This window comes from Cololabis saira, chromosome 15, assembly GCF_033807715.1.
Source record: "Cololabis saira isolate AMF1-May2022 chromosome 15, fColSai1.1, whole genome shotgun sequence".
Lineage (NCBI taxonomy): Eukaryota > Metazoa > Chordata > Actinopteri > Beloniformes > Belonidae > Cololabis > Cololabis saira.
In genome coordinates, this window is record NC_084601.1 from 5,884,651 (window position 1) to 5,907,988 (window position 23,338).

Sequence of the window (23,338 nt, forward strand, 5' to 3'; positions counted from 1 at the left end):
TCTTTTTCTTTTTCTTTTTCTTTTTCCTTTTCTTTTTCTTTTTCTTTTTCTTCTGACAAAAGGAAGGCCTTTTTGCCCCCCTAAACGTGCCCAAAAAGTCACCAAATTTTGCATGCAAGTCAGGCCTGGCGAAAAATTTGATATTTAATGGTTTACATTAATGGGCGTGGCAAAATGGCTCAACAGCGCCCCCCGGAAAACTTTGTGACTCAAGCCCCACAATACGGTTTGACGTACATGCACGGAAATCGCTACACACCTGTATCAGTACACAACTTAAAGAAAAGTCTCTTGGCGACATGGCCGAAACCGAACAGGAAGTCAGCCATTTTGAATTAATCGTGTCACTTTGGCGCAATTTTGCCATTCCTTCGGCAGTTAATACGGCCCGAACCGTAACGTGCCCCCAAATGTGTTATACATCAAAATGTGCGTCTCCATCCTCCGATACCACGCATTACTTTTCTCTTTCAAAAGCGTTACCGTGGCGACGCTAGATGCCAAAAAGCGCACCCACCCTTCATCTGGTTGGTTCACACCGAAAAAACTTTGCGCCTCAAGCCCCAGAATACGGTGTGACGTACATGAACGAAAATCGGTACACACCTGTATCATTTCGCAACTTAAAGAAAAGTCTCTTGGCGCCATGGCCAAAACCGAACAGGAAGTCGGCCATTTTAAACATTCTGAAATAATCGCGTAATTTTGGAGCAATATGAGCCATTCCTTTGAGAATTAATACGGCCCGAACCGTAACGTGCACCCAAGTGTGTTATACATCAAAATGTGCGTCTCTATCATGCGACTACGCGCATTACTTTTCTCTTTCAAAAGTGTTACCGTGGCGACGCTAGACGGCAAAAAGCGCGCCCCCCTTCATCTGATTGGTCCATATTTGATAGTTCTCCAAAAGTCACCAAATTTTGCATGCAAGGCAGGCTTGGCGATAAATTTGATATTTTATGGTTAAATTAATGGGCGTGGCTTAAAGGCTCAACAGCGCCCCCTAGAATACTTTTCTCTGCCATAACTTTTGAATGGTTTGACATAAAGAGTCGTGAGTGGTGTCATGGGACTCGGTATAGAGTCCTTGACCATAATTGGTGAAAATTACCCCCGCCCCTTCTTCTGATTGGTTGTCCCTATTTCCTGCTATAACATTTGAATGTTTTGACATAGAGAGTCGTGGGTGGTGTCATGGGACTCTGTAATGAGTTCTTAAGCTTCGTTGGCCTTAATTAGCCCCGCCCCTTATTCTGATTGGTTGTCCCGATTGTCTGCTATAACTTTGGAATGGTTTGACATAGAGAGTCGTGGGTGGTGTCATCAGATTCTGTATGGAGTCATGGCCTTCATTGGCCTGAATTAGCCCCGCCCCTTCTTCTGATTGGTTGTCCCTTTTTTCTGCTATAACTTTTCAATGGTGGGTGGTGTCATTTCTGATATGCTTTTGGGGGGCGGTGGCCGTGAGTGCGAGGGCCTGTTCATCGCTGCTTGCAGCTTTAATTAAAATTGAATCTGCTTAATGAATGATTACCATATTCTTTTTTTGTAGAGTAATTGTTTATGTAACCGGCTCCAGATCTAGGGGTATCTGGACCGGTTCATGTAATTCACAGGATGGATATCACTGTGGATTAATAATGAGAGAAACAACGGGTTAACGTCTTCACAAAGCCAACGCCATTTTATTTCTCTTATTCAATCAGTAAATAATGTTCATCAAAAGTAAATTAAATGAAAATGTGCAAAATAAAATAAATAATTCACAAAAAGTAATAAACTGGCTTTGTCCCATGACTAAAACACATATTTAAACAATATAAACTCACATTTAAACAATATAAACTCACATTTAAACAATATAAACTCACATTTACACAATATAAACTCACATTTAAAGGATATAAGCTCACATTTAAACAATATAAGCTCACGTTTCAATATAAACTCACATTTAAAGAAACTCACATTTAAACAATATAATCTCACGTTTCAATATAAACTCACATTTAAACAATATAAGCTCACATTTAAACAATATAAGCTCCCGTTTCCAAATGGTAAACCATTCAATGTGAAAGATAACCAACTAAACTGTAACTTTACGTACCTGTGGATTAATAATGAGAGAAACAACGGGTTAACGTCTTCACAAAGCCAACGCCATTTTATTTCTGGCGCTCCGTTGGCTTGTGGAATTCTTCTCTCGGTAAGACCCACAGCAGCGCTCGAGCGCCATCTACTGGCCTGGAAGGGTAACTTCCCGCTGTATGCGAGTCCGTCCAGCCAGTTCAGCTCTCAACAAAACAACCAAAACCAAAAACAAAAATGGGGGGGGGGCAACTGTTTTAAAACAAAAATGGGGGGGGGGCAACTGTTTTATATTAAAACACATTTTCGGAGTCCCTTACACTCTCCCCCGCTTCAAAAGATGTCTCCGGACATCTACAGCGAAACTAACAGAATGTCCAATAGTCAAATGAGAAAAAGCAACATAGTCTGGGAACTGCTTCATAAAAAAACTCGAAAAGTCGTTTGGCCAGTCCAGTCTATGTCATGTACCTAACACGTCCACACTGCTTGGGGGGGGAAGTAACAGGCTCCAGGGGTTGCTGGATAAGCCGGGATGGGGTAAGGCACACATGCAAACATCCCATGTGCTCCCGGGACCCATGGTTGGTAAGTGGGCTGCCCTAAATGTTCATATGTGAACACAGCTCTGGGTTTTGTTGCTCGAGTAGACCGTCTCAACGACAGTTCCTCCTCTGACTCTGAGATCTGTTCAGTAGCCCTGCACTCCTCCATACTCTCATAAGCCCCAGCATCATTTTGCTGTAATAGTTCCTGAGATTCCTCCAATGAGGGCACCTGAGCTTCTGTCGGTGCATGTACCAATTCTGGCATCACAACAGGTTCATTTTGTTGCTGGTTGGGGTCTTGACCCCTGGGTTGATATTCAGGTGCCACAGCACTCAGCCGACTGTGTGGCTCCAGTGGAGGTGGTCGCGGTTTGACTGCTCCCCTGCCATACACAGGTAAGTGTCGGAAGCTATATGAATAATTCTCCTCCTCCTCCTCAGCAGAGTCACTGGCATCTTGTTCAGCCATTTGTGTGTGTGTGTGAGGGTTCCTCTGTCTAGTTCGTGTCTTGTGTGTATGACTGGTCTTTTCATTATGTTCCAATGGTAGGTCGTTCACAGGTAGGAGGAGATTACGGTGCAGTACTCGAAGGGTTCGGTCTCCTGTATCAGCTTGAACTCTGTATACAGGCCCATCTCCCAGTCTCTCGATAACACGGTGAATCTTGTTTTCCCAGTACGCGCGAAGTTTTCCCGGGCCACCCCTCTCAGACAAGTTTCTGATGAGGACATGATCACCAGGTTGCAACGCGATCCCCTTAACACCTCGATCATAGCGTTCTTTTCCTTTCAGGGAGCTGTTTTTGCTATTGTCTGAGGCAATCTTATATGCCTCCTGCATCCGAGAAGCCCATTTTCTAGCATATTCCTGTCCAGTCTGCGACTGCTGCTCAGGTTCCAGATTAAACAACAAATCAATAGGCAACCGCGGGGCTCTGCCAAAAAGGAGGAAGAAAGGTGAATAGCCTGTTGCTTCGTGTTTGGTAACATTATAAGCATGGACTATATGGAGAAGGTGGTCTTTCCATTCTGCTTTCTTCTCCTCCTGCAGTGTGCGGAGCATCTGGAGAAGGGTTCTGTTCAGGCGCTCAACAGGGTTCCCCTGTGGATGATAGGGGGTTGTTCGAGAATGGCTAATCCCCGCCAGCTGTTGGAGTCGTTGGAATAAGGTGTTTTCAAACTCCCGGCCCTGATCATGATGTAATTTTTGGGGGTACCCGAAGCGCGGGATAAAGTCAGAGAAAATTTTCTCAGCTGCTGTTTTGCCTGATTTGTTCTTAGTTGGATAAGCTTGCGCGAAACGAGTAAAGTGATCTACAAGTACTAAAATGTATTCGTAACCTCCTTTACTCGGTTCGAGGTGCAAGTAGTCCACAGAGATGAGTTCAAAAGGGGCACTTGTTGTAATCGAACCCATTGGTGCTTTCTCTGGGATGGTGGGTCGTTTCTGCTTAATGCACGCGCACCGACGGATGACATAGTCTTCAATTTCTCGCTGCATGAAGGGCCAGTAAAACCTCTGTCTCGCCAGGTGAATTACTTTATCTGCCCCCACATGCCCCATGTCATTATGCAGATGTTTGAGCACAGTCGACTTAAGTGTACTGGGGAGAACAAGTTGTTTATGTTGTCCTGTCTGCCTGTACAGAATGTCCTTGTCCAACCTGAGTCTGCTCCACTCATGTATCAGTCTCCGTGTTTCTGGTCCCATTTGTCTCTTGTCTTTATTATTAGGTTTCCATCCCTCCCGTTTCAGTTTCATCACCTCACAGATAGATGTATCCCCTTCCTGGGCGGACTGTATGTCCTCTGGAGTGAACAGAGGTGTACTAATGGAAGGTGAGTTGTCGTCACTGGTACCCAGCTGCAATGCTGCCAACCATGGCACATCTTCATCTCTCATCGCCTTGTCCCCCTGCCATATGGCGGAGACAACATCGGGGGGCATAACCTCCGTATACTCCTGAATGTGCTCATGGAGCCTCATTGGATAACGCGACAGGTGGTCAGCATCAATATTCGCCTTGCCTGGCCGGTATCTGATATTGAAATGAAAATCAGCTAACTCGCCAACCCAGCGGTGGCCGACTGCATTCAATTTGGCCGTGGACAAAACATAAGTCAAGGGATTATTGTCTGTATAAACAGTAAACGTGGGCGCATAGTAAAGATAATCCCTAAACTTATCGCAAATTGCCCATTTTAATGCGAGGAATTCAAGCTTGCTTGAATGAAGGTGATAATTTTTTTCAGCCGGCGTGAGCGTCCTCGAACCGTAAGCGATAACACGTAGCTTACTCCCCTGTTCCTGATAAAGCACCGCCCCTAGGCCATCTTTAGATGCGTCGGTGTGTAATGTGAACGGCAAATTAAAGTCTGGGTAGGCCAAAATGGGTGGGTTGGTCAACATGTCAACAAGGCGAGATACTATAGCACTATGTTCGGGAGTCCATTGGACGGGTGTCCGAGATGGCACCTGGCCAGATTTATTGTTTTTTTGAGTGGTTTTGGTGGTCCGCGGTGTCATAGGTTTTTCATCGCATGCCACAGGACTCTCTTGGAGTTTAAACAACGGTCGGGCTATCCGGGAGAAGTCCTGAATGAACGATCGATAGTACCCCAAGAACCCTAGAAGAGCACGAACCTCCCCAACATTTTTTGGTTGCCTCTCCTTCAACTGGAGCACTGCCTCTAGATCTTTAGGATCTATCCGAACCCCCTCACTTGTGACTAGGCGCCCAACATATCTAACTTGACGCCTGAATAGATCACACTTTTTTGGGCGTAGCTTAACACCATGCTCCTGCAAGCGACGGAAAACCCTTCTAAGATCTGCAACATGTTCCTGGAATGTTTTGGAAAAACAGAGTATGTCGTCCAAATATGGGGAACAACATTCATCCCTCAGACCATCAAGGACACCCTCCATGCATCTCTGAAAAGCTGCTGGGGCGTTGGTCAGGCCAAATGGGAGGCGGTTCCACTCATACAGCCCCCAAGGAGTGCTAAAAGCCGTCAGATGTCTGGAAGACTCATCGACAAAGCCCTGGTGGTATGCACTACCTTGATCGAGTATGGAGAACCATGAGTAGCCCCCAAGATTATCCAGCAGGTTCTGTATGCGGGGAAGGGGGTGGCGATCAGGGACTGTTTTACTGTTCACTCCACGAAAGTCAACACATAATCGTAAACTCATGTCTTTTTTTCTAACACAGACCACAGAGGACGAATATGGTGATGTGGATTTTCTGATCCATCCATGGTCGAGCAGTTTTTGCACATATTCCTTTACTTCTCTGTAAAGAGGCTTCGGAATGGCATTGTAGGACTTTTGAACTGGTATTTCGTCTGTTAAGTGGATCTTTAATTGCAGGTTTGGGATGCAACCTATGTCTGTGTCATCCTTTGCAAACACCTCTGACTCACTGAACAACATGTCTTTGACTATCTGCTGTTCGTCTTCACTGAGATGTGATAAGTCAACAGGGGGATGCCATTTACCTTTTGCTGTTTGTGGTTCTGTGTCCCCATCTTTCCTTTTTTCTGCATCAGTCTGTTTGTCTGTACTTAACTGAACTGAGCATGCTTGGGCAGATGGTGGGGACGTAGAATCAGGTCTCCAAGGAGGACACTTAACTGGTTTTACCTCCATAACCTCCACCACGGTGCCAAGAACTGTTCGCTGTGTTAGATAGATATCATGTTTGGTGGGGTTTTGGATAGGAATTTTAGCACATTTTGATGACCCACTAGGAACGTCTACAAGTGCTGAAAAGAGCTCTAACCCCTCTGGGCACTCATTCTCTGGACTGGGCTCAAACAACAATGTACCACCCCCTGGCCAACCCCTGACCATGCACCTAACTTCACAAATTTGTCCCGCAGGGATGGTTATGCCTTTCTTTCCAACTTTCACCTTGCACTGGGATGATGTCTCATCAGCTGACATTATCGTGAGGACTGAAACTAGTGTTTCTACTGTGCTCTCTGAAACACTCAAAGCCTCTTTTAAGATTGCAGTAATATCATGTAAACCACCCTGTTCTTTATTTTCTTTAATGATCTCTACAATGACATTACTACCTAGTAAAGAACAAGTACAACTTTGACTGACCAGAGCTGGCACTTTAATAGTCACCTGTCCCTGATTAGTGCTACCGATCTGGAGATCTAATTCAGCCCATCCATCATACGGGACTTCAGTACCATTAGCTGCAGATATTTCAAGGAACCGTTGATCAAGTAAAGTATCAAGCGGCTGAATTTCAACATTAGGTAGTGCTTCCTCAAGCCTTACATTTACAAAGTTTTATCAATTAAATATTGAATAGACCTTTGAGGTAAATGATAAAACAACTACAGTATATTCCCTAAACTGATGTCATGAAGCACAATAAAGAAAAACAATATTGAAACACTGCAAGTTTTTAAAACAGTACTTGAGAATTGATGTTGGTATCTTAGAATGTATTTTATTTATTTATTTTAGAATTTGATTCATTCACTGAAGTTAATTATACAGGACTTTCTCAGAAAATTAGAATATTGTGATAAAGTTCTTTATTTTCTGTAATGCAATTACAAAAACAAAAATGTCATACATTCTGGATTCATTACAAACCAAAAGGCTTGCAATATTTCAGTTGATTTGTAATGAATCCAGAATGTATGACATTTTTGCATTACAGAAAATAAAGGATTTTATCACAATATTCTAATTTTCTGAGACAGTCCTGTATATTTAATCTTCTTTTTCCTGGTATGAAGGCCTGGATGTCAATTCTAAGCCCCTTCCCCTCCAAAGTAATTAAAAAAACTGAGAAAAAGCTGGAACACACTCCACACACAATGCCAGCATCACCATAGATTGATGCTATTTGCTCCAACAACGACTACAAAGCGGACTTGTAAAAGGTTTGTATGTAAGATCAACATAATGTTTTTGTTTTGTACCTTTACAGTGGGGAGGGCTTTTCTGCTGCAGGTATCAGGTGTCTGAGTGAATGTTTGCTGGTCCCTGAGCTCACACTGACACACACCCTGTCAAGGAATGACTCGAGCATATAAAACTGAGAGTGTGCAGGTTTCAATCATTTTCACAAGATATGAGACAAAGGTCGAGATCCTTGCGTTTTATTATCTCCACACGTAGGGAACATGGTTTGATCTGGGCTATGGTGCCACAAATCCAGTTCTAGTTTATCCCAGAAAAAGTTAGTTTTTCATTCTGTCACTGGATGCAAGAAGCAGCATAAACTGATTTATCTGAAATAATTGTAACCGAATGTATCTGATCTCCACCCACACCAGAACTGCTCAAAAATCATTGTAAAACAGTAAAACGATGTCGGAATTCCCGACTCTTAAGTCAGCTGAGGATCACATGGGTGTGGTGCTTTTGTACACACAGATCACTGTAACTAGGCAACAGTGTTTGCCCTGTAACCATGGACATTGGCCGACTAAACGCTCGGCCCTGCCCACACATGTTTGCCTCCAAGTCAGACTAGTGAGACTCTTTTACCCCCTGAGCTTAGTCTGTAAGGCAGGCCTTTCTCAGACACAGATACAAACAAGCAAAGTATAGTTTACTATTCTTTTATTTCTTTTAAAAATCATATCTCTGACTTCTGTGAATAAAACACTGGATTTATGGATGTGGCAGCATGTGAGATTTTTCCTTCCAGGGGAGAATCCGAAGGGGTGTGTTCCTCTTCCTCCCTATCCGGTGTTAGGCAACGCTCCACCACAAATGAATCACACACAGTGGGAGAAAGAAAACAACACACCATACTCATCCATTTCCCCCTGTGATTCAGACATGTCACATTCTTAAAATGTGTTGACACGGTGGCAGAAGATTGCCCAATTAAACCAAAGTTACCACAAGGGAATGCACTTTACTCTGTTACCCGATTACTCTGGTCATCCATGCCTGAATGCAACAGTATGTAGAGAAGTGCAACATCAGCTAAATGATTATACTTCACAGAGGGGTGTGTTTATGCCTGGAACATTCTGCAGATTCCTCAGGCCAGTGATAAGCAGGAATGCATGAAAAAGAGAGGACAAGGTTCACCTGATATTTTATTATCAGAGTGGCATAAATTACTGGTGAACATTATATTACCACACATTCACGGCACAGTGTCCAAGGGAGTGGAAGCTCAAGATTGGGCTTTACCCAGGGGTGAAAGTGCAGTTATTTGAAGATTCCTATTTCAAACCACCTTTTTCTCAAGGCAAAGGTGGTTTAAAATGTACTTTGGAGAAAATATATACAGGACTGTCTCAGAAAATTAGAATATTGTGATAAAGTCCTTTATTTTCTTTAATGCAAAAATGTCATACATTCTGGATTCATTACAAATCAACTGAAATATTGCAAGCCTTTTATTATTTTAATATTGCTGATCATGGTTTACAGCTTAAGAAAACTCAAATATCCTATCTCAAAAAATTAGAATATTCTGGGAATCTTAATCTTAAACTGTAAACCATAATCAGCAATATTAAAATAATAAAAGGCTTGCAATATTTCAGTTGATTTGAAATGAATCCAGAATGTATGACATTTTTGTTTTTTTTAAATGCATTACAGAAAATAAAAGGACTTTATCACAATATTCTAATTTTCTGAGACAGTCCTGTATATAAAAACTTCTAGGTGATCATGCACCACACTACGCAAGAGGTTTGAACTAATTCAGTATATTTAATGGACAAAACAATGTTACAAAAACTGAAATGCTTTTTGGTCTTTTCCTTTTCCTTGTCGTCTTTTACTTCTTTCCCAACTTCTTCATGTGCATCGTATAGCACTGCTCACAGGCAATGGAGAGTCCAACAACCAGGGAAACAAACTCCTCAAAGTCCACCTGGCCGTCCCCGTTGGCATCCAGGTCCTTCATGATCTTGTCCACAGCAGCAGGATCCTTCTGGGACTGTAAAGAGGGCCGTGAAGAATGAATACTATTAACATTATACACTCCCATGATGCACTTTAACCTTTGTCTGGTGTTAGCTTTCTGTTACCATCTCTGATGTTAACGGGTCGGTTTTGACCCGTGTTTTAAGTCATCTCTAAAATACACTAAAAGCAATTATCCATCACCCAATTTGTTTCTCATCTCTTGGTTACATTGTTAGGCTTCCTTATCCATGAAAATATTGGTTTTAATATTTTTGGTATGGGACTCTGGGCCTTTTTTTGTCAGTATAGCCCTTGATTTCAATTTTAAAAACTGGTAAAATGAGCCTCAAGAGAATCATATGAATAGATAAAAGGTTGTTGTGTTACCTGGCTATTACTGAGGGGTATTAGAACACATATCTTAAATACATTTGTTTCAGTTATTTTTTTCATTTTAATATTATTCACTATAGTAACATCTATGGTGTTATGGGTAAATTTCGACCCATTTACTTCAAGGAAATGGAAAAAAAGTAAAAGGTAACAATTTCAACCAGAGCATTTTATAATTTAGTGAAAAAAAAATGTTGGATATTATTTTGTTCCTGACAAAGTCAAAAAGCCTTGATGCAATAAACGCATTTTTGTGGTAGTTTTATGAATTTAAAACCTAAGAACGGGTTGGTGGCGACCCTAACAACAGACGAAGGTTAAGTGATTTCTTATGGACATGGTCTTATATCCTCACCCTGAGGAAGCCGGAGAGCTCGTTCTCCATGAGCTCTCTGAGCTCTCGCCGGCTGAGTGTGCCTTCACGACCGTCCTTAGAGGCGTAACGGTGGAACACCTTGATGAGTGATTCCATGGCTATCTCCAACTCTGAAGGCATGGTTGCTGGATTTTACTGGAAAAAAAATTCAGATAGAGCGGAACATGTTAAATATGAAGTTCAGATTATATTTAAACTTATTGAAAGCTAATTAAGCAGAGAAAATGGCTGCAATACAATTGCTTTATTTGCAATACTTGATGTAAATGTTATTAAGAGATGCTTACACACAAGACTCTCAATGATGAATTTATCTGAGCTTTTAAAGTGCTATAGGTGGAGTTCAATAGTCCAGGAGCTGCTCGTCTCAGATTCAATCTCCAGCTTGTAAAACAACTGTTATTACTTCATAAAAGGTCATTATCCTACTTCCATTATGTTTATCTTGACCTCTTTTTCTGGTAAATGGAAGACAAGATAACAAAAGAGGTTTGTACCATTTGATTGTGAAGGGATTCATTGCACTCAAAAAGGAAGAATGCAATGCTTTTCTCCTTTTCCTTCCAAGGCCCTTCTTATTGACGTAAAACTAATAAGCAGCTAGTATGTAATTATGTACAACATGTTATTAAGTGCTTATCAAAGGGTTGGAGTAATAACTATTTAGGTGGCATTCCCCAAACTCAAACAGTCCTAGAACTCAAGCCACAGTTTTGCTGTTTAGTTAAAAATGAGATGAGAGGGAAAACTGTGTTATTTATGTTAAAGGGAATGAAAAAGTTGAACAAGCTGAAAAGTGTGAGGCCCAGAGAAGTGGGACTGAAAGAAGGTGATGAAAGAAGTGATGACACAAGCGTTTAGTTGTCCTGGGTCCTGCCACACCCTTAAAGATGACAAGAAACACAGTAAAAAGTACTAAAAACATCAGGGCGGCTCAATGGACGTTTATACAAAACTTTTCCAATGCAGTCATTCTTAAATAAGTTGCGTTAAAGTTCTAACATTTAGTGAAATTTAGGGAACTAAAATAAGACAGCTAAAATGTTACAGAAATCTTATCAAACAAACTAAAGTAAAACAAAAAAGAAAGTCAAAATACATGGCAAGCACTTGGTTGGGTTGAGTAAACCAACATGGGTGCGTTCATGGATGAAGATGAAAACTTTTGGCAGCAGATAGAAGTGGATAATCCCAAACAAGCCCGGGGGAATGGTGGTTAATCTTACCTATCTGGCTGAGACGTGTGTGGCTGAGACGTGTCCGGCAGGAGCGAGGCTGAGCAGAGAGAAACAGCAGCAGCGCAGGCTTTTATAGCGAGGCGCCGCCCTGCGTGTGTAAAGGTTGATTTATGGTTCCGCGTTACACCAACGCAGAGCCTACGGCGTAGGGTATGCGGCGACGCGCACCGTACGCCGTAGGCCGCGCCGTCTGTTTAACGCAGACTATAAATCAGGCTTGAGTCACAGCAGCCTCAGCAGGAGCGGCTCCAGTAAACTCCCTGGTAAACTCTCAACTGTTCCTAGATCCTTGGGGGGCCTAAGCAAGGGAGGGGGGCTCTGTTTTTGTAAAACTACAATAATATTAGAGACTCCAAACACTCTCAAAAGGGCTGTGTATAAAACTGGATTGATACTTTTACATGGAAACAATGAAACAATGCAGCCTACAGGACTGTCTCAGAAAATTAGAATATTATGATAAAGTTATTTATTTTCTGTAATGCAATTAAAAAAACAAAAATGTCATACATTCTGGATTCATTACAAATCAACTGAAATATTGCAAGCCTTTTATTATTTTAATATTGCTGATTATGGCTTACAGTTTAAGATTAAGATTCCCAGAATATTCAATTTTTTTGAGATAGGATATTTGAGTTTTCTTAAGCTGTAAGCCATGATCAGCAATATTAAAATAATAAAAGGCTTGCAATATTTCAGTTGATTTGTAATGAATCCAGAATGTATGACATTTTTCTTTTTTTTAATTGCATTACAGAAAATCACAATATTCTAATTTTCTGAGACAGTCCTAGACTTGTGGTCAAGACCGCCTTAACCGAGACCAAGAAACTACCAAGACCAGAGGGTATCAAGGTCAAGACTAGTTCAGCTCAAGACTGAGACCAAGAGCAAAAAAAAAACCTAGTTATTTCATCATCTTGCGTGAGTCATAGAACATCATCACCATCCTGGTTCAGCTGCTTAGTTTCCATATGAGGTTGTATTCAACTGCAGCACAATAACACACAGACAGTGGATGTCTCATGTGTGAACTCACTATAAATGTTTTCATCAATTAGATGAGATCAATGTGTGGTACCTGTAGTTGCACTACCGCTATTTCTACACTATTTGACGATTGACTCGAGTGCTTTTAAGGATTGACATGACTATTAACTAGTCCCAAAGTCATCTAACAAAACAACCAGCCTCCAACACCACCCTCCACCTCAGAAATGAATAGTAAATGTTACTGATTTAAATTGTACTTCATTTGTAGAGGAAATGTGAATTATAAATATTAAAGATACACACAATTATCGACTTGAAATGGCATTATTTACCATTATCGTAGCCAAATTACACTGTATAACAACATAACTGAAAAGGCATAGACCTAATGCTTAATCAATCACAACGATGTGCAAATATTATTTAAAATACAATGATGCCATATATTTCTTCAAACAAGGCTGTTATAAACACAATATTGTCAGACAGTAACACATGCAGATGCACCAAAACATTAAATTAAATTCAAAATACAAATAGTTTACAAAACTGTACATTAACAAAAGGAAGAACTGTTGATCACAAGATTCTGACACCATGGTGTGTGCAATGGCATCTCAATTATCCGAGTCCGAGACCTGGCGAGACCGAGAGACTCGAGGCCGAGACAAGACCAAGATCACAAAAAAGTGGTCTTGAGACCAAGATCGGTATGGAGAACTACAGTCTGCATGTGGGTAAGGCATAAGAACTATAGCGTAACTATAACCCACTCCCATTGCAGTCAATGTTGCTCACAACACTAACACAGTAGAAATACTACAATAAAACTCTACTCAACTATTAGCATGATATCTGATTTGGGAAACTGCAACACCTGCACTGACCCTTGTTGACCCTCAGCCAGCATTGTCCTGCGATTGTTTTGACCTATTCACCATCATCTGCTGCCAAATGTTTTCATAAGGGAATGCATCCATTTCATTGTCTGATTTAGCCGAACTGAATCCTTTCCCTTTCTCTCCTGTTCTTTATTTATTTTTCTAAAAGGGAGTTGCAGTGATGATAAAGCCAACAAAAACAATCATGGTCATAATCATCATCATTACTATCTCCAGCATCTTCATCTCAGCCTGCCTTAGATCCCCCATGGGAATGTCAGTGCACCTCCAGTACATTTGATCAGCCCTGGAGACACCTATAGCCCCAGGATCCCCCAAAAAGGGCAGACTGTGACCAACAGCAGGCCTGGAGCAGAATCCATGAGACCGGTACTGATAGGAGCCGATCTACATCCCTAATCCACAGACTACCACCCTATCCACTGCAATGGTCCCGCAGCAACTGGCCCAGCAAACAGCTATCCACTGCCTATCTGCTGCCATTAGATGAAGGAGAAGATGGAAAAGAGGGTGAAGGGAAAGAAAGGAGAAACCAGATGGACATGATGACCAAACCCAGAAGGGCCACGGTGGTTGCCCACCCACAGCTGCCTGTAGCACAATCACAGCGATTAGTAAAAAGGGGACAACCCACACTGAAATGTGACTTAAGGACAGAGGCATGGCACTCCCTCCCAACACCAGGTCGACCTCCCCACCACCCAGCCATCAGACAGGACACTCCAGTCCTTCACAGGATAAGTAAAATGGATCACTGCAAAAACTCAAAATCTTAACAAGAATATTTGTCTTATTTCTAGTTAAAATGTCTCATTTTAGTAAAGGAAATCTCATTACACTTAAAACAAGACTCATCACTGGAAAAAACAACAATTTTCACCTGTTTCAAGTAGATTTTCACTTAAAATAAATAGAAAAATCTGCCAGTGGAACAAGATTTTTTTGCCTGTAATAAGAAGATAAATCTTGTCCCACTGGCAGATTTTTCTACTTATTTCAAGTGAAAATTTTATTGAAACAGGTGAAAATTGTCAAATAAGTTATTTTTCTGGTGTTATTTTTCTGGTGATCACTCTAAATGTTGAAATAGCAGTAAAACCACATTCATTGATGAAATGACATAAGGGATGGAAAGGGGGGATGGCAGTTTTACAGGGGGGATGATTTGGACCATCCCCCCCCCCTCAACTCCAGTACTGCCCCTGATCCAGGACAAGCTCCCAAAGGCTCCCCGTTGAAGAGGTGATCCTAACAGCAGGGGCACACACCCGCAACCCAGGCCCCACATCACTGCTGTGCCAACAAAACACTTACATCCTATCAATATGTCTGCCCATGTCATAATCTCTGCAATATCCTGATTTACACTTCCCCAGAACGTTGGGGTGATGCAGATCACAGCAGATGTGATTGTTCTGCTCGGTATCATTGTATTTCCTTCTTTTTATTGTACACTCCTTCTTTGTCTGTGTTGTTTTCAAGTCAGGTAGAAAGATAGATTATACATACATCCATTAAAATTGACCCTTGCTCAACATTTGTCAGTTTCAACTCAAATTGGATATGTTTCATTTTCTCTGTTGCTTCATGAATGAAGTAAAGAAAGAAAGATCAGACAGCAAACTAAACACCAACCAAAAAGATCCTGTATAACCATAGTTATATAATATATAGTGCTTCATAAACCTTCAAAATAATAATAATAAAAAAACAAAAAAAATCTAGATTTCTAATTAAACTTGCAAAAAAACCATACAAATGGTTCATACCATGATTTAACTAATGGAGTAAAGTGAATTAAATAAGAAATAATGATGGACAGTTTAAATCAACGTTCGTTTCATGCACTCCACACATGAATTTAAACCACTAAATTTGTTAAAGGAAGAAAAAAAAAAACATCAGCCCTACTGCGTTTATTATGGTATCAATTACCAATATTTCACGTGTGTTGATTTGACTGCTGTGTGTATTATTTTCCTGATGTTTTTAGGCTCTGCTGTTTTGAGCTCACATTGAAAAGATCATTGGGACAAGGCTTGATTTGGCTTCCTTATGATCCAGCCTTGAAGAGCAGAACCTTCAACGATCTGTTGATCATTTGATGATACATGAACATGAAAGAAAGGGGAGTTAAACTTCCCAAGAAAGGGATTTCTGACAAACTATAAAGATAACCTACTGAATAACTAGCAGCAAGACATGACACAGTTAATGAATAAAGCACATCCAAAGCACTTTTTGGAGCTTGTCTTGGGGCCAGTAGTTGTGCTCCCTCTTGTGGCTGAAAATAAAATTAGTCTCCTGGAAGAGGAAGAATTGAAATTGAACAAGAAATATAGTAATGTGATGCACGAAAGTTGAATTAAGATTATTTGTTAAATGATTTTGTTTTGATAATCTGAAATGCAACTGTTAGAAGTATTGGGATAATAGCCCCCACAACAGATTTGAAATAAAAATCAAGTTTTGAGCATTGGCATGGAAGTAAATCTGTCATCGGATTTTGAAAGAAAAAAGTGATTTAATATATACACTGAATATTTATGCATTGAAATTATTCAATTAAATTCAATTTCATTTATATAGTGTCTATTACAACAGAAGTTGTCTCTAGGATCTTTCCAGAGACCCAGAACATAAACCCCCGAGCAATTATTATATAAACAATGGCAGGTAAAAACTCCCCTAGTGGGAGAAAAACCTTAAGCCAAACAGTGGCAAGAAAAAACTCCCCTTTAGGACGGAAGAAGCCTGGACCAGGACCTGGATCAGCAGAGCAGAGCAGGAAAAGAGAAAACAGACAGAGAGAATGAAGAACAGAGAAAGGAGAGACACAGACACATGGCTAACTGGTGCAGTACAGTGATGGCTATATAAGCAGACGTAGACAGCAGAAACTGAGGTGGTCAGAGGGGGGAACTGCAGGTTAGGATGTCAGCAGCATCTACCAGACATCCATACAGACAGGTGGAAGCAGCAGTGGCATGATCAGAGGGGGGACTGCAGGTCAGCATACAGCTCCTGAAGCTCTGGCCTGCAAACATGGACAGAATAACAAACTCCAAGAACGATGGAGAACAATGGTTATGAGATACTTATAATTAATAACTGAGAAAGAGAAGAGAAGGAAGGGTGATGGGCACGGTTTAGTGGATCATGTTTGTGTCCCCCTGCAGCGTAGATCTATATAGCAGCATATCTACAGTACGATGAAGCTCTGTTTAAGACCAGCTGCTCTAGTCTTGTCCTGTAGCTGCAGCTATGACTACTGACCCTAACACACCACAGTTTACACTAACTATAGGCTTTACTAAACAGAAAATGTTTTGAGTTTGGTTTTAAAGGTGGAGGTGGTGTCAGCCTCCTTAACCCAGATTGGAAGTTGGTTCCATAGTAACGTTGTCTGTTAGCAGAACGCCCGCCCTCCAAGGGCCTGATTTACTAATGGTTTGCGTGTGTAAAAACGTGTGCAAACTTGACATCACCCGCAAACCAATGTGCGAGCTGATCTACTAACAGCGTGCAAAGAGGACTGCGCCTCTCAAATGAGCAAAATAGCACACGCTGTTCATTTAGTACTTTTGCCCTGATGAATAATCAATATGGGGCGTACCCGCCAGAAAGCGCTAAATACTGGGAGGGAAAGATGCAAATAGGTTCATTTACCACACGCAATGAGATTTACCAAGCCTGAAAGTAATTGCGGGGATTGTGATTGCGTCTGTATTTAATACGTTCGAAAGGAAGGTGCTAATCTGCCCAGCATTACGCACCGATGGCTGCTGTTATTATGGCAAGGAGGCGACATCGCCAAAATCAAAGAATACCTAGAGAGAGAGTCTTTCGGACTCGTGTAAATTTGTTTGGAATGAATGAAAACCAGATATTTGAAACATATCGACTATCTAGCGATTCCATCTTGGAGCTGTTGAATGAGTTAAGGGCTGATTTGAGGACTGGGGTGGGGATGGCTCAACTTGTGGTTCAATTCAATTCAATTCAATTTTATTTATATAGCGTCTAATACAACAGATGTTGTCTCTAGACGCTTTCCAGAGATCCAGAACATGAACATGAACATAAACATAAACATAAACCCCCGAGCAATTATTATATAAACAATGGCAGGTAAAAACTCCCATAGTGGGAGAAAAACCTTAAGCCAAACAGTGGCAAGGAAAAACTCCCCTTTAGGAGGGAAGAAACCTTGAGCAGGACCAGGCTCATAAGGGGGGACCCTCCTGCCGAAGGCCAGACTGGGGGAGTCAGGGACGTCGACAGCACACAGCAGGCAGGTGGAAGCAGCAGCGGGATGACCAGAGGTGGGGGGGGGGGGCGTCAGCAGCACACAACAGTCATGTGGAAGCAGCAGCGGGATGACCAGAGGGGGGGGGTGCAGGCAGGCGGAAGCAGCAACAGCAGACATCCACGTAGGCAGGTGGAAGCAGCAACAGCAGACATCCACGTAGGCAGGTGGAAGAAGCAATGGGATGACCAGAGGGGGGGGAGGGCCGGGAACACAGGCCAGAACGCAGCTCCCGAGGCTCCAGCCTGCAAACATGCACAAAAGAGAAAAAAGGGGGGCCGGCACAAGAAACTACAGGAACGATGGACAAAAATGATAGCTATGAGATATTTATAATAAATAAAAATGGTGATGGAGAAGAGAGGCAGGGAAAAGGAGAGTAGAAGAAGGGTGAGAGGCACCGCCCAGCGGATCATGTCGGTGCCCCCCTGCAGCATAGGCCTATAGCAGCATATCTACCACGAAGCTATATTTGAGACTAACTATTATAGTTTTGTTCTATAGCTGCAACTATGACTACTGACTCTAACACACAAGAGTTTACACTACCTAGAGATTTACCAACCCCAGCTAGAGGTTTACTAAACACTAACTATAGGCTTTACTAAACAGAAAGGTTTTAAGTTTAGTTTTAAAGGTGGAGGTGGTGTGAGGATTCTCCACATGCAAAAGGAGAAATATTTTATTTGAATGTTAAATCGAGTATTATTCAGCAAAAGGTTGCCACAGGAGGCACATTCATTTTTTTATTTGTGATAATAAATAAACCACGTGTTTTCATGGAGAAAAAAGTGTTTCTTATTGTGCGCGTACCTTGTTCTGCAGTTGGCTCTAGCGTGTCATACCCCGTTATCCCAGTTATCTGCTCCTCGCAGAAGGTGAGCTGCACCTGCTGCTCAATGCTGGTTAGAGGCATCTCTTCCGCAAGCCCTCCACCTGTCTGGTTTGCCGAAGTTTTATTAAAGGCCACTTTTTCTTTAGTTCTTCGCCTTATATCTTGCCACCTTCTTTTAACCTCATCTGTCGTTCTTTTTGTCTTACCAACTGCATTTATTCTATCGCAGATTTTCTCCCATATTGCGTTTCTTTTGGTAATGTTTAAATTTATTTGCTGTAGTTCATGAATGTGTTTATTTGCCTCTTCCACTAATATCTCTAACTCCAACTCGTCAAATTTAATTTTGCGCTTGCGACTATCCTGCTTTCCATCCAGACTCTCAATGGCGCAAACCGTAAGACACGCAACACCTCATTTAAATACTGAGGTTTGCACCTGTTATCAATTGCGCAAGCATTCTTAGTTGATCACCCGCAAAACACACAACAACAGCACGTGCAAACTTTTTCAGTGCACACGCAATTTAGTACTCTTTATTTAGGATCAGTAAATCAGGCCCCAAATCTACATTTGGATACTCTAGGAACCAGGGGTGGACTGGCCATCGGGCATACCGGGCATTTGCCCGGTGGGCCGATGGGGATGTTGGGCCGGGCTGGGCCAAAAAAAAAAAAAAAAAAAAAAAAAAAAAATTTTTTTTTTTGGCCCAGCCCGGCCCAACGGCCCATTTGATTTTGTTTTTTACCTGACAACAACTGGTACCACTGGCCGATTGGTTATGATGAGTTAGATTGGTTATGGGCTGGAGTCAGGGCCGCCGCAAGGGGTGTGCGAACCGTGCGACCGCACAGGGCCTCGCGCCCCAAGCAAGGGGCCTCGCGCCCCAAGCAAGGGGCCTCGCGCCCCAAGCAAGGGGCCTCGCACCCCAAGCAAGGGGCCTCGCGCCCCAAGCAAGGAGCCTCGCGCCCCAAGCAAGGGGCCTCGCGCCCCAAGGGGCCTCGTGCTATGGGCCGTTTTTTTTTTTTTTTTTTTTTTCAAAATTTTGTTTTTTTTCGTTTTTTTCCCTTATAAATATCAACCGTCACGTTCCATTACAGACCTAAATGTGTACTAGTCTGTGCATATCAATAAATATATGTGCAATGATGCAATGTTGTTCAATACAACTGATCAGACCAAGCGCAGACACAAGCTGCTCTGATCCAGACGGGTGGAGTTGGAACAAACTGTCACACAATGTCGAGAGAACGAGACAGATTCAGGAAATTTCCATCGGGATGAAAAAAGAAAAAAAAATAAAGAAAATGGAAGAGTTTAATGTCTCTCTGAAAGGCTCGTTTGATAAATTTGTTACAAAAATCACCGATCCGACCGGGTCTCAAGCAGCCGTGGGGCCCTGCGTCGAGGCAAGCCCAGATGATGATGATGAGGCAGGGGAAGGTATCCAGTATTTTGATAATTGGAGAGTTAAAATTGCGCATATAGACACCCGATCCGACCCGAAAAACCCAAAAAATTTCGCGCGCGCTCGCTACGCTCACGCGCGAGGCCCCCCCCCAGCCATTCCGCACAGGGCCTCGCAAGTCTCCCAGGCAGCTCTGGCTGGAGTAGTCACAACATTAGAGCGCGTGGCTTATTATTGATATTATTATTTATACTATTTGAGGAATGATGAGTTCATATTCAATATCTTATATATCCTATAAAACTAAATTATCAACTCCAAATTTAAGTTGCTTTTTTGACAGGGACAGTGGTGTTTGGATTCCTGATTGTCACTAAATTTTAATAATGCTGTGATTAATAGTGGGTGGGTGAAATAATACATCAATAAATAATACATCAAGTTTGCTGGTTTACTCAGAAACAGTACTAAGTACATCTATAACGGGACTGGGGGGGATGGTGTAGGTTTATTAGACAAGAACATACACACCAACAAGACAGTGTACAAGCGGTGTCACAAGAACGTTTGTTTTCATTCATAGGCTTCATTTTCTTTCCATCAATACCTGGTGGGCCGGTCTAGGCTCAAAATGCCCGGGCCGATTTTTTGTCCCAGTCCAGCCCTGCTAGGAACTACGAGTAAACCTGCACTACTATCACCTCTATATATCTGAATGTTTTCTAACATTAACCACAAAAAAATTCAACCACAAAAATTCAATTCAAATTTTAAAAAATCAACCGTATTTTAGCCATGTCCAATATTGATGGGGCTTCGGTGTGTTTTAAAGTTATAGGGCCCGATTTACTAAGATCCTAAATAAAGAGTACTAAATTGCGTGTGCACTGAAAAAGTTTGCGCGTGCTGTTTGCGTGTGGTTTGCGGGTGATCAACTAAGATTGCGTGCGCAATTGATAACAGGTGCAAACAGCAGTATTTAAATGAGCTGTTGCGTGTCTTAAGGTTTGCGAGCGCAAACTCTGCGCCATGGAGAGTCTGGATGGAATGCACAGTCACAAGCGCAAAATGAAATTTGACGAGTTGGAGTTAGAGATATTAGTGGAAGAGGCAAATAAACACATTCATGAACTACAGCAAAGAAATTTAAACATTAAAAGAAAAAAGAAACAATATCGGAGAAAACCTGCGATAGAATAAATGCAGTTGGTAACACAAAAAACGGAAAAACGTCTGGTTTTTCATATTTCAATTTTAGGCACAGATCAAAAATACGAAATAGAAAAATGGGCCACAGGACTGAATTTGATTTTAATATTTAATTGGGCGGGTTTGCGTGACCCGGCGGTGCTCGGCATGATCTGAGGAGAAAAAGACATCAGACACAGAGCTGGAGAGCGCTTTGATTCATCTATTTATGAGTTAAGTTTTTATTCAGATGTCCACAGTATATTGCAAATATTATATATTATATAGCAAACACTGACAGTAAATGTGTGACAGACGGGACCATCATATGGCCGTCGATTTAACGCAGAACCATAATTCAGGCGAAGCTGCAGTCTCTGCGCTGAGTGACACAGCGGGTCGGAGCGTATTTGGTCATGATGTTTAACCTGTGTTTTGTGATTAATAAGCACGGGTTTTAATTAAATGTAATTTATGAAGGATGATTTCACGTTCAATAAGATAAGTAATCAATAAAATACAAAGTTTTGGCACAAAGGCTTGGCCTGCTTGTGGGCGAGTGGAGGGGGGCACAATAAGAGAAGGTGGCAAGATATAAGGCTGAGAACTAAAGAAAAAGTGGCCTTTAATAAAAGTTGTGCAACCATTTTTAAAATAGCATGCAGCAGAATAAAGACTCTCTCTCTGCGTATTCTTTGATTTTGGATGTCGCCTCCTTGCCACAATAACGGGAGCAGCAGATTAGCACCTTCCTTTTGAACGTATTAAATACAGACGCAATCACAATACGCGCAACTACTTTCAGGCTTGGTAAATCTCATTGCGCGGTAAATGGAGCAATTTGCATCTTCCCCTCCCAGTATTTAGGATTTCTGCGGGGGTACGCCCCATATTGATTATTCATCAGGGCAAAAGTACTAAATGAATAGCGTGTGCTATTTTGCGCATTTCAGAGACGCAGTCCTCTTTGCACGCTGTTAGTAGATCAGCTCGAACATTGGTTTGCGGGTGATGTCAAGTTTGCACAGGTTTTTACGCACGCAAACCTTTAGTAAATCGGGCCCATAGTCTGTAATGTTTGAGAGCTAGCAAGATTTGAAAGTGGCACCTCCTCTAAGCCCCGCCCCCTCCTCTAAGCCCCGCCCCTCCTCTAAGCCCCGCCCCTCCCCCCCCTCCCGTCAGCGCTCCGTCCAAAGCCACGACCCCACAAACTTTGGGGAACGTGCATTTGCAGGAGTCGAGTTTTCCAGGACATTTTGGACAGCACATTTTCAACAAAACTACCCCATGTCTCATTCACCTCTGACCAATCCGTTTCATTCGGTGCGCAAATAACAGATTGGTCAGAGTTTTTACAGGATTAAAACTGTCAGAGAGCTCGGATTTTTTTCTTTCCTTTTTCTGAACACATTATTCCCTGGCTACTCTCAGGATGGAAGGACCATTTCACCCAGTATAACAATAAATGTTTTTGAATATGATTACAGACTATACCTTTAACTCTATTATAAGCTATAAGTGTGGTTTGTGTCTGTAAGATTCAGTAATAGACGGTTGACATTTGTACTAGCCAAAGTGAAATCTTTTTAAAATAGTCACGACCTGCAGAAAGCTGTTCACGCTCTAATCAGGTCAAGATTAGACTATTGTAATGCTCTATATGTTGGCGTCTCCAAGTCTCTATTAGCCTTCAACTAGTGCAGAATGCAGTTGCCCGTCTTTTAACTAACACTAAAAGACGTGAGCACATGACTCCGGTCCTCTATTCACTCCATTGGGTTACTGTCCATTTTAGAATTGATTTAAAAACTTTTAATGTTTGTTTTTAAAGCCCTCAACGGCCTTGCCCCCCCTATTTATCAGAGCTTTTAACGGTGCGTGAGCATGGCAGGGCGGTGAGATCCTTAAATCCTTAAAGCACACATTCATCATACAGTTACGTTCAGACATAAAAACATACATGATGGAGCAGAGAAAAACTACATCAGATGCACCAAGCTCATAGTCCACAGAACACAAGGAGGGAGAGCAATAAAAAGGGAGACTACCGATCACCATTAATAGTTTTAAATAGATTTCAACAACACAGGTGGCAGCATGGACCAAGTTCTAAACCACAGCCACAATTCCCTCCTCTT

General features: G+C 41.9%; 1 protein-coding gene across 1 annotated transcript; it reads right to left on the reverse strand.

The window, feature by feature from the left end:
* Positions 1-9,337: 9,337 nt before the first annotated feature.
* LOC133461357 (protein S100-A1-like) lies at positions 9,338-11,665 on the reverse strand. The gene is made up of 3 exons (XM_061742243.1): positions 11,551-11,665; positions 10,304-10,459; positions 9,338-9,586 (listed from the first exon to the last, which is right to left on the reverse strand). Exons 2-3 carry the CDS (start codon positions 10,442-10,444, stop codon positions 9,425-9,427), a joined length of 303 nt encoding a protein of 100 aa, XP_061598227.1. The 5' UTR covers positions 10,445-10,459; positions 11,551-11,665; the 3' UTR covers positions 9,338-9,424.
* Between the last annotated feature and the right edge of the window lie 11,673 nt (positions 11,666-23,338).